Source organism: Dama dama, chromosome 30 (assembly GCF_033118175.1).
Source record: "Dama dama isolate Ldn47 chromosome 30, ASM3311817v1, whole genome shotgun sequence".
In the NCBI taxonomy this organism is placed as follows: domain Eukaryota; kingdom Metazoa; phylum Chordata; class Mammalia; order Artiodactyla; family Cervidae; genus Dama; species Dama dama.
Genome location: NC_083710.1, coordinates 39091857 through 39104049, shown reverse-complemented (window position 1 = coordinate 39104049; position 12193 = coordinate 39091857). Strand labels below are relative to the sequence as shown.

General features: G+C 44.7%; 1 protein-coding gene across 1 annotated transcript in view; it reads left to right on the top strand.

Annotated features, from left to right (window-relative positions):
• The window catches only part of IFT88 (intraflagellar transport 88), a 62068-nt gene that overhangs the window by 31994 nt on the left and 17881 nt on the right, over positions 1-12193 (top strand). Inside the window, exons 14-17 of the mRNA XM_061133131.1 lie at positions 5868-5954; positions 6341-6440; positions 9039-9125; positions 11735-11921. Coding sequence (XP_060989114.1) covers positions 5868-5954; positions 6341-6440; positions 9039-9125; positions 11735-11921 — 461 coding nt within the window. The remainder of the gene's footprint in view (positions 1-5867; positions 5955-6340; positions 6441-9038; positions 9126-11734; positions 11922-12193) is intronic.

The window sequence follows — 12193 nt, the reverse complement described above, 5'->3', positions numbered from 1 at the left end:
AGTATTGGAACATTCACATTGATTTGTGACTGGTGTTCAGAAGTCTTCACCTTCCACACTGCAGCTCAGTACCCACTGCACAACTCCGCCCACCAACTTCTGCCTACCCCCCAGTCCCTGACAGCCACCACTCTGCTGTCTGTTATATGAAATCCACTGCTCTGGGGACCTCATCTGAGTGGAATCACGGTATTTGTTCGTTTATGACTGGCTTTTCATCTGTGCTTAGCATGTGACAGGATTTCCTTCATTTTTAAGGCTGAATAATATTCCATTGTATGTATACATGCATGCTAAGTCGCTTTAGTAGTGTCCGACTCTATATGACCCTCTTGACTGTAGCCCTCCAAGTTCCTCTGTCTGTGGAGATTCTCCAGGCAAGAATACTGGAGAGGGTTGCCATGCCCTCCTCCACGGGATCTTCCTGACCCAGGGATCGAACCTATGTCCCTTAGGTCTCCTGCATTGGCAGGCAGGTTCTTTCCCACTAGCGCCACCTGGGAAGCCCTGTGTATGGAGAGCCCTCAATCTTTAGGAGTTAGTTTAACAGTAAAAATTAAGCTTATCCTTCTGGGAAGATGGAGTAGATATACTTTTCCATGTTCGTCCCACTAAGTACAAGTAAAAACCCTGGGAATTGTATATAAAGCAAAGTGAGAAGAAATGTGGAGACAAGAGGGCAGATGAGCAGGGGCCTTGGTGACTTGAAGAGCAGCCTGACAGTGATCCCCTCATGCTTCCCAGACTGGGAGCTGAATAAATAGGGAGTCAGGAAGCCACGGGCTGCATTTTTTAAAAAGCCTGCTTTCTTTAGCCAAAGGACAAGATGAGGGTCAGAGCAGGCTATGGGGAATGTGGGCATCTCCCTTTATCTGCAAGTGATGAGGTGATATCTCTTCTCTGCCAGCTGGAGTGGTGTCAAGAAAGACAGCTAAAACAGAAGATTTCAATAAAATTCAGTCTTTTTATTTTCTACCTATTATTTTTTTCCCAAATAAAATACAAAAGCATTTGCCTCTTTAAAATACATCACTTCCCAAATCCTTAAAGGTGAAAGTAGTATAGAAGATCCTGAATGAACATTATTTTATTTTTAACTTTTTATTGAAACATAGTTGATTTACTCTCTGTATATTGATAAATAAACACTCCGCATTCCCCTTTGTTTTCTATGCCTATGAGTCTGTTTTGTAAATAAGTTCATTTGTATCATTTTTTTAGATTCCGCATATAAACTGCATATTTGACTTAGTATGTTCATCTCTAGGTCCATCCTTGTTGCTGCACATGACATTATTTCATTCTTTTTTATGGCTGAGTAATATTCCATCATCATATATATACCAAAAATGTTAAAATTTCTTTCTTTTTTTTTGTCTGTGCTGCAGCTTGCAGGAGGTATCAGTTCCCTGATCCAGGGATTGAATGCAGACCATGGCAGTGAAAACCCAGAACCCTAACCACTAGGTTGCCAGGGAACTCCTCAAAATGTCCAAGTTTTGATCAATAATCACTCACCATACCAAGAACCAGGAAGATCTCAGTGAAAAAAGACAGTCCATAGATGCCAACACTGAAACGACAGAAATGTTAGAATTATTTGACAAATTTTAAAGCAACCATGATGAAAATGCTTCAATGAGCAATTATGAACATGCTTAAAATTAGAGCATACATCTGCACAATCACTTAACAAATGTTCATAGTAGCCATCCAAGAAGGGAAGCAACCCAAATGTTCACAACAGGAATGGATAAAAAATTGGTCCATCCATACAATAAAATATTATTTAGCCATAAAATGAATGAAATACTGACATATGCTACAGTACACATAAATCTGACTCCATTTGTATGAAAGGTGAATATTAGGCAGCTCTGTAGAGACGTGTAGCAGTTCAGTTCTAATATTTACCATAGCTTCTTCAGTGGCGGTTTTCACTCTTTGACTTCCCCAGATGGTGCAAGTCCCAGAGCTTCAGCTGCCGAGTCCTGTGTCTGTCTGCTGCGTCCCTTCCTCCCCCTTCCACTCCCTGCTTTCTTTCTTTCATCCGAGGCATCACAGACCAAAAACTGCTGATCTCACAGGTCGTCATTGCCTTCTAATCCCGTTTCCTGGTTGTGGTTTTCAACCTGATTTGTAAACAGATTGCTAGCACAGCTGCCGGTAGACAGTGTTTATGCTTGTTATTGTTGTTCAGTCGCTAGGTCGGTGACTCTTTGCAACCCCATAAACTGCAGCACCAGGCTTCCCTGTCCTTCCCACCTCCTGGAGTTTGCTCAAACTCGTGTCCATTAAGTCAGTGATGCCATGCAACCATCTCATTTTCTGTCGCCCCCTTTTCCTCCTGACCTCAATCCTTCCCAGCATCAGGGTCTTTTCCTATCAGTCAGCTTTTCGCATCAGCTGGCCAAAGTATTGGAGCATTAGCATCAGTCCATCCATGAATATTCAGGGTTGATTTCCTTTAGGATTAACTGGTTTGATCTCCTTGCAGTCCGAGGGACTCGAGAGTCTTCTCCAACACAACAGTTCAAAAGCATCAATTCTTGGTGCTCAGCCTTCTTTATGGTCCTACTCTCGCATCCGTACACAATTACTGTAAAAACCACAGCTTTGACTAGATTGACCTTTGTTGGCAAAGTGATATCTCTGCTTTTTAATACGCTGTCTATGCTTATTATAGCTTTTCTTCCAAGGAGCAGTTCAGTTCAGCTCAGTTGTGTCCAACTCTTTGCAACCCCATGGACTGCAGCACGCAAAGCCTCCCTGTCCATCACCAACTCCTGGAACTTACTCAAACTCATGTCCATCGAGTTGGTGATGCCATCCAACTATCTCATCCTCTGTTGGCCCCTTCTCCTCCTGCCTTCAATCTTTCCCAGCATCAGGGTCTTTTCCAGTGAGTCAGTTCTTCCCATCAGTTGGCCAAAAGTATTGGAGTTTCAGCTTCAGCATCAGTCCTTTCAGTGAACATCCAGGACTGATTTCCTTTAGGATGGACTGGTTGGATCTCCTTGTAGTCCAAGGGACTCTTAAGAGTCTTCTTTAACACCACAGTTCAAAAGCATCAATTCTTCAGTGCTCAACTTACTCTCACATCCATACACAACTACTGGAAAAACCATAGCTTTGACTAGACGGACCTTTGTTGACAAAGTAATGTCTCTGCTTTTTAATATGCTGTCTAGATTGGTCATAGCTTTTCTTCCAAGGAACAAGTATCTTTTAATTTCATGGCTGCAGTCACCATCTGCAGTGATTTTGGAGCCCAAGAAAATAGTCTGTCACTGTTTCCATTGTTTCCCATCTTATTTGCTATGAAGTGATGGGACCAGGTGCCGTGATCTTAGTTTTCTGGATGTTGAGTTTTAAGCCAGCTTTTTCACTCTGCTCTTTCACTTTCATCAAGAGGCTCTTTAGTTCTTCTTCATTTTCTGCCATAAGGGTGGTATCATCTGCATATCTGAGGTTGTTGATATTTCTCCTGGCAATCTTGATTCCAGCTTGTGCTTCATCTAGCTCAGCATTTCTCATGATGTACTCTGCATATAAGTTAAATAATCATGGTGACAATATACAGCCTTGATGTACTTCTTTCCCTATTTGGAACCAGTCTGCTGTTCCATGTCCAGTTCTGTTGCTTCTTGACCTGCATACAGGATTCTCTGGAGGCAGGTAAGGTGGTCTAGTATTCCCATCTCTTAAGAATTTTCCATGGTTTGTTGTGATCTATACAGTCAACGGCTTTAGCATAGTCATTGAAGCAGAAGTAGATTTTTTTTTGGAATTCTCTTGCTTTTTCTGTGATCCACCAGATGTTGGTGATTTGATCTCTGGTTCGTCTGCCTTTTCTAAACCCAGCTTGTACATCTGGAAGTTCTCTGTTCATGTACTGCTGAAGCCTAGCTTGAAGGACTTTGAGCATATTCTTGCTGTCATGTGAGATGAGTGCAATTGTGCAGTAATTTGAACATTCTTTGGCATTGCCTTTCTTTGGATTTGGAATGAAAACTGACCTTTTCCAGTCCAGTGGTCACTGCTGAGTTTTCCAAATGTGCTGGCATATTGAGTGAACACTTTTTTTTTTTTTTTTAGTTCTACCACTTTATTGCTACCAACCCATCTCCCTCCACCCTCGTGCACACATGCTCAGTCATGTAATCCCATGGACTGCAGCCCGCCAGGCTCCTCTGTCCATGGACTTTTCCAGGCAAGAATACTGGAGTGGGTTGCCATTTCCTTCTCCTGAGTGAACACTTTAATAGCATCATCTTTTAGGATTTAAAATAGCTCATCTGGAATTCTATTACCTCTACTACCGTTCTTCATAGTAATGCTTCCTAAGGCCCACTTGACTTCACACTCCAGGATGTTTGGCTCTAGGCAAGTGACCACACCATTGTGGTTATCCTGGTCATTAATACCTTTTTTGTGTAGTTCTTCTGTGTATTCTCGTCACCTCTTCTTAGTCTCTTCTGCTTCTGTTGGGTCCTTGCCATTTCTGTCCTTTATTGTGCCTATTTTTGCATGAAATATTCCCCTAGTATCTCCAGTTTTCTTGAAGAGATCTTTGGTCTTTCCTATTCTATTGTTTTCGTCTATTTCTTTGATTCTTCACTGAAGAAGGCTTTCTTATTTCTCCTTGCTAGTCTTTGGAGCACTGCATTCACATGGGTATATCTTTCCCTTACTTTTTTGCCTTTCATTTCTCTTCTTTTGTCAGCTATTTGTAAGGCTTCCTCAGACAACACTTTGCCTTTTTGCATTTCTTTTTCTTGGGGATAGTTTTGGTCATCCCATCCTATATAATATACGAACCTCCATCCATAGTTCTTCAGGCTGTCTTCCTACCAAATCGAATCCCTTGAATCTGTTTGTCATCTCCACTGTATAATCATAAGTGATTTGATTTAGGTCATAAGCTAGAGGTTTCCCCTACTTTCTTCAATTTAAGCCTGAATTTTGCAGTAAGGAGCTGATGATCTGAGCCACAGTCAGCTAACTCCTGGTCTTGTTTTTGCTGACTGTATATAGCTTCTCCATCTTCAGCTGCAAATAATTTGACCATCTGATGATGTCCATGTCTAGACTCGTCTCTTGTGTTGTTGGAAAAGGATGTTTGCTATGACCAGTGCATTCTCTTGGCAAAACTCTGTTAGTCTTTGCCCTGCTTCATTTTGTACTCCAAGGCCAACCTTGCCTGTTGCTCTAGGTTTCTCTTGACTTCCTACTTTTGCGTTCCAGTTCCCTGTGATGAAAAGGACATCTTTTTTTGGTATTTGTTCTGGAAGGTCTTGTAGGTCTTCTTAGAACCATTCAACTTCGGCTTCTTCAGCATTACTGTTTGGGGCACAGACTTGGATTACTGTGATATCGAATGGTTTGCCTTGGAAATGAGCCAAGATGATTCTGTCGTTCTTGAGATTGCCCCCAAGTACTGCATTTTGGACTCTTATGTTGACTATGAGGGCCACTGTATTTCTTCTAAAGGATTCTTGCCCACAGTAGTAGATATAATGGTCACTGATTAAATTCACCCATTCCCATCCTTTTTAGTTCACTGATTCCTAAGATGTCGGTGTTCACTCTTGCCATCTCCTGCTTGACCACATCCAATTTACCTTGATTCATAGGTGTAACATTCCAGCTTCCTATGCAGTATTGTTCTTTACAGCATCAGATTCTAGTTTCACTACCAGACACATCCACAGCTGATCAGTGTTTCCGCTTTTGCCCAGCTGCTTCATTCTTTCTAGAGCTGTTTCTCTGCTCTTCCCCAGTGGCATAAGTTTATATTTTAAGGAGTAAGTTGAAACTTTTTATACCATATTTCTAAATAAAACTGTTTTGTTTTTTTGATGTAGAAAAGCCATGGCAGAAAAGTATATCATGACAGCTGCAAAGCTCATTGCTCCTGTAATTGAAACATCCTTTGCTGTAGGTTATGACTGGTAAGAGAGAAATTTACTGTGACTGAATGGACATGGTGTTTTCTTTTATTGATTTAAAATTTTGTTATTAGAAAAATGAATAAATAATTACAAATAGTGATTTCTTCTTATGAAGTAAATCATATTATATGGTAAATTAGCATAGGACACTCTAAAAGTTATAACATTTTTAAAATTTATGTATTTATTTATTTGGCTGCACCAGGTCTTAGTTGGGTACAAGGGGTCTTTAGCTGCGGTATGCGAACTCTTAGTTGTAGCATGTGGGGTCTAGTTCCCTGACCAGGTGTCTAACCCACGCCCCCTGCCTTGGGAGTGCATAGTCTTAACCACTGTACCACCTGGGAAGTCGCCTAAAATAACCTTTTTTATGCTTTATTTTATAGGTGTGTTGAAGTTGTGAAAGCCTCTCAGTATGTAGAGCTGGCAAATGATCTGGAAATAAACAAAGCAATTACATACCTGAGACAAAAGGACTTTAATCAAGTAAGTTTAAAAAAAAGTGTTTAGATGCACAGGGACTGCCCCCCCACAGCCCCCCAGGCCCCGCTAGCTCTGACAGCCTAGTGTTTGGATAGGTCTGAATACAATCAGCCACGGAGAGGGGACCCTGGTTGGAGTGGGTGAGATGGAGCTCTGCTGGCCCGGCCAGTTGTCACTGTCCCCTCTGGGTCTGCTCGGCTCGTGCACTGGCTCTCATTTCATGAATAAAACCAGAAAAAAAAAGTGTTTAGATGGAATTTCATGTTAACTGATCAAAGTGATATTGTTATGAAACTCTTTTCTAGAATACTATTACCTGTGATTATTCTGAAGTCTGAAGTAGAGTAATATTTTTATTTCTAAACATAATTTCCTTTAACAATGCTGTGTTTTTAATTTTGACCTGTTACTTCTGTTTCTTTCTTTTTTTGCCATGCTAGGCAACTTGCAGGGATTTAGTTCCTGACCAGGAATGGAGCCATGCCTCCAACAGTGGAAGCACAGAGTCGTAATCAGTGGACCGCTAGGGAGGTCCCAGTGGTCATGTTTATATCAGAGAAAGAATTCCATTAGAGCTACATATGGACAGGGTGAAGGCCAGTGGTGGTAGATGAACACATTCAGGAAAGCTGAAGCCTGTAGCTTCAGACAGTATCAGCCAGGAAAAGAAATGAAAACAGAGATTTATCTGTTTTCCTAATGAGGGCAGGAGGAGAAGAGGGAAATAGAGGATGAGATGGTTGGATGACATCTCCAACTGAATGGACATGAGTTTGAGTAAACTGCGGGAGATAGTGAAGGACAGGGAAGCCTGGTATGCTGCAGTTCATGGGGCCACAAAGAGTTGGACATGACTTAGCAACTGAATAGCCACAACAATTCTTCTTGGAGAGGAAAAAAAAAAACCCAAACTAACACTGTTTATTTTCATTATTTATTTTTCCACTTACAGCTAAATTTTATTAAGTGAACTTTTATCAGTTTCATTTATAAATATGTTTATATTATTTTACTTTTAAAAACAAATGTTGGAGACATTCATAAAACATGTAAAGAACATTATGAAAACTGCCTACTTCAGAGCCAAAAATACCTGAGAATGTTCCTTTTATTAGAATTTAATTATTTAGTCTTTTCAGAATATTATAGAATCTTAGAATATGAAATATGTTTTTATTCTGTCCGTGTTTTTAAGTGGATGTTGGAGGTTCTAAATACTTTTGTAAATTATTCTAAGTCTGACATCCCTTGTGTCCTGCTTGGTCGGGACATCTCAGATTTGCAGAGGGTTAAGAACGTGCTTTAAAGTCTTCTTGCTGCAGAGTGTAGTCACATTTGGATCTGCAGCAGGTCACTTTGTAATGCTCCAGAATTGCTTCCTGTCCCACTTTTGAGGCTGCTCAGCTGTGTCTCCTTTCCTGGGGCTGCAATCGTGTCTGTCCCTCTCTTCACCTCCATCCACAGGGCCCTCATGTTTTAAGAATGTTTCTCAGCTTTTTCTTCCTCTGTGCTTATTTAGGCTCAGTGTTTGCTGAGTCTTGGCTTCAAATTCTGTTGCCTCAGTAGCTCTCCAGTGCCCTCAAAAGTATTTTTAGTGAGTTATCTGACTTTTCTAATTGTTCTCTGAGAGAAGATGGTCTTCTTCAGGTAAACACTGACTACATCACAGGCTCACAGAATCAGTGTCACTGCTCCCTCAGCCAAATCTAATCTGCTGTGGACCCACCAGTTGTGTTCGTAACATCCCTATTTCTTGTTGTTGTTCAGTCGCTCACTTGTGTCCGACTCTTTGCAACCCCATGGACTGCAGCACGCCAGGCTTCCCTGTCCTTCCCCATTTCCTGGAGCTTGCTGAAATTCAGGTCCACTGAGTCAGTGATACCATCCAACCATGTCATCCTTTGTCGCCCCCTTCTCCTGCCTTCAATCTTTCCCAGCATCAGCGTCTTTTCCATTGAGTCAGCTCTTCACATCAGGTGGCCAAAGTATTGGAGCTTCAGCTTCAGCATCAGTCCTTCCAGTGAATATTCAGGGTTGATTTCCTTTAGGATTGACTGGTTTGATCTCTTTGCAGTCAAGGGACTCTTAAGAGTCTTCTCCAACACCGAAGTTTGAAAGCATCAATTCTTTGGTGCTCAGCCTTCTTTATAGTCCAACTCTCACATCCATACATGACTACAGGAAAAACCATAGCTTTGACTATATGGACTTTTGTTGGCAAAGTAGTGTCTTTACATTTTAGTACTCTGTCTAGGTATGTCATAGCTTTTCTTCCAAGGAGCTTTTACTTTGATGGCTGCAGTCACCGTCTGCAGTGATTTTGGAGCCCAAGAAAATAAAGTCTGTCACTGATTCCATTGTTTCCCCATCTGTTTGCTGTGAAGTGAGGGACCTTTGTGAAATTTTAAGTGTTTCTAGTTTGTCCTTTTTCACAAGTCCTGACAATCACTGACCTCCTGACCTGTCACCTGTTCTCCTTAACACACTAGCCACCCCTGGCCTTTCCAGGTCCTCTCTCCAGGTACGCTAATCTTGTCCCCTACTTCAGTCTAAGTGCTGTCATGTTACCAGGGTAACAACTTGCAGATTTTTCATTTCTAGGCTGTGGAGACCTTAAAAATGTTTGAAAAAAAGGACAGTAGAGTGAAGAGTGCAGCTGCGACCAACCTCTCTTTCCTGTATTACTTGGTGAGTTTTGCTCTTCGCAAGCATGTATTGGAGCCGTGTATTTTTATGCTGGTGCCAAGGTGAGGCTCTGGAAAAGCTGGGGGACTGTGACACCAGGGCGAGGTCAGGGGTGCTGGACTGGCTTTGTGGACAGGAGGGCGAGGGCTGTCCTGGAATGAGGACCTTGGAACTGATCCCAGCTGGGACGTCAGGATGAGAGATGGACTTGGCTGGTTGTCTCTTGGAGGTTTAAGCTTTGATAATAGATTCCGTGGACAGGAGGACCATCTCCCCCAGGTTCATATTTGCAGCCCTCATACCCCGTGTGATGGTATTTGGAGGTGGGGACTTAGGTTTAGCCAAGGCTGTGAGGGGATTTGCGCCTTTATTAGAAGAGGAGGAGACCAGAGCCCTGCCCTCAGAGGACACAGCAAGTGGGCACCTGCAGGTCTGGACATGGCCCTTGTTGGACACCAGGCCTGCTGGCCCCTCGATCCTTGCCCTCCAGTCTCCAGAACCGTGAGAGTGACTGTTGTTGAAGGCCCAGCTCTGGTATGAAGACAGCATCTGTGTGTCCAGGGAGCAAGTGGGGCACAGGATACAGAGTGGGGACCAAGGAGGCCAGAGTGCCAGTCAGATGGAGACAGGAGAGGAGAAGCTCACAGCCTGACGACTCTGATTGGTGGGAGGCACGAAGGGAAGTAGGAGTCTTGAGAGTAGAGAGCCAGTGCAGGAGAACAGAGATCCCGGGCTGGAGGTGGGAGTCCTACAGGGGCAGAGAGGGGAGAGGCAGGGCTTGGCCTTCATACCATCACTTGACGCCTCAGCTGACCCTGAGGACCTTTCCTGCTGCGGTAGGTCTGGGCCTTTGTACCTGCAGCTGCTCCCAGGAGGGGCCCTTGCCCGCCCCAGGGTCATGAGCGGGCTGACAGCAAGGCTGGAACCTGGCGTTCCCAGCTGTTCCTGGACGTGTCTCCGCTGCAGTCAGTCCATTAGATTTAGAAAATCTTCAGTGGACTTTGTGAAGATGATTTACTTTCTGACCAGAGTTTTATCAGGTTGGATGAGTGTGCAGGAGGAGACCAAGAAAAACTTACAAGGAGGAGGAGAACTGAGTGGTCAGCCAAGCAGAGCCACTGCAGCCTCTGACCAGTGACTCACTGCTCCTGGTTCTGTGGGAGTGTTTGAGCATTGTGACCAGTCTGGGGTGTCATGTGGGTGACATAGTCCAAGGTATGTGGCTTGTGTCCAGTGTGGGGTCTGTTGCTGTATAATAAGACTTGGTGCTTGAAGTCACCAAGGCCCCCTCACATCCTGCCTGAAGGGCCTGGATTTATCTGGTGCCCCATCACCTGAGGCTGGGAGGTGCTGCCTCCATCTCACAGCTCTGCTTGCTCGTCTGCCAGGGTCCCTGAGAGCAGAGGCTGCTGTCCGCATGGAGTTTGTTGTCTTGTTGGGAAAGGTTTGGAGAGGAGGATGTGAAGGCTACGGTTGTCCTCGAGGCCATTCTTAAGTCTTGCTCTCCCTTCTCCCCTCCCCTCCCCTCCTGCTGTGTGCAGCTGCCCTCCCTCCCGTGACCCTGAGGTCATCCAGCCACAGTATCAGGCTCAAAGCCATTTCCAGCCTCCACTCATGGCTCATGGCCTCTCTGCAGCAGCCCCTCACAGCTCTTCCTGCAGCATAGTCCAGGAGACAGTGTTGCATGTTTCAGTGTGTTTGGCAGCAGCACCCGGCTGATAGGTACTGATTCATGAATTACAGTGCAGGGTCCCCACTGATTCTCATATGTGTGTGCTCAGGGCAGCGCCGCTCTCAATAACCATAAGTGGCTAGAAACACCCCAATGCCCATCAGCTTGGTGGAGACGTCCCTGGGATGCAGCTGCCCCCTCTGTGGTTCACTGCCCAGCCTGGCACAGATCCGGGTCATGTTCATCAGCAGGAGGAAGAATTGGACTTTGTGGCAAGGAGCGAGTGAGGACAGCCTGGGGCCCAGGGGCGTCTCCACTCCAGCCTTGCAGCTGGAAACCTGGAAGAACCTTCACTGGGGTGGGGGAGGGTGGTGCTGCCTCACATCCTGGAGCCCCATAGCCGCTGGACAAGAACCACAGGGGAGGGGAGGTGGGAAGCTGGGTCCCTCCCTCAGCCAAGACGACAAGGCACCACCAGTTATGTGAGAGGCCTGCACGGGGCAGCTGAAGGACAGCCGTGTCCGCATCAGGCAGTGACAGAGTGACACTGGGGATGCAGCGGAGGCCGTGGACTGTGGTGATGCGGGGATCCTTGGGCCATGCAGCCAGGGTGGTGGTGGGGACAGTGGTGCCTTGGTAGCTGTGTGGGTGTTGTAGGCCTAGGGCGCTCACACCTTCCATCCGTGGTGACGGGAGATGGAGCCACTGACTTCTGAGTGGTGGGGTGTTCAGACCATGACTGTGGAGAAGTCATTCATAAGAAACTTCTTGATGATTAAAACCCCTCTGTAGGATGAGTCTGGCAAGACCAGGATATATAAAATGTGTGTTTCTCCTATATGTAATTTCAGAAAGTCCATTTATCATGTCTGTAATCTCAGAAGAGTCAGAAAAGGTGTGAAGAGCTTCAGGTAATTTGTGCATTTGGTACTTTATTTAGGAAAATGAATTTGCACAAGCCAGTAGCTATGCAGATTTAGCTGTGAACTCTGACAGATATAATCCGTCGGCTCTTACTAATAAAGGGAATACAGTCTTTGCAAATGGAGACTATGAGAAGGCAGCTGAGTTCTATAAAGAGGCTCTAAGAAATGACTGTTCTTGCACTGAAGCGCTTTATAACATTGGTGAGTAAAATGGGAAAGTTGCCCTTTTTTTTTCCACCCTCCTGGACTGGGGCTGGGTAAGAGGAGCCAGCAGGGAGGAATGAGCAGTTTTAGTGGCACAGGCAGACAGTAAAGCTGCATGTGAAGGAAGGGGCGTAGATAGGAGAGGGGCGAGTATAGACCCCTTGGGGCAGGAGGTCGCTCACCAGGCACCTGTTTTAGCTTCTTCATGCATTTAAATGTGTCTGCTAGTCCATTGCCTGAAGGAGCTTTATTAGTTCTTCTGTGAAAAG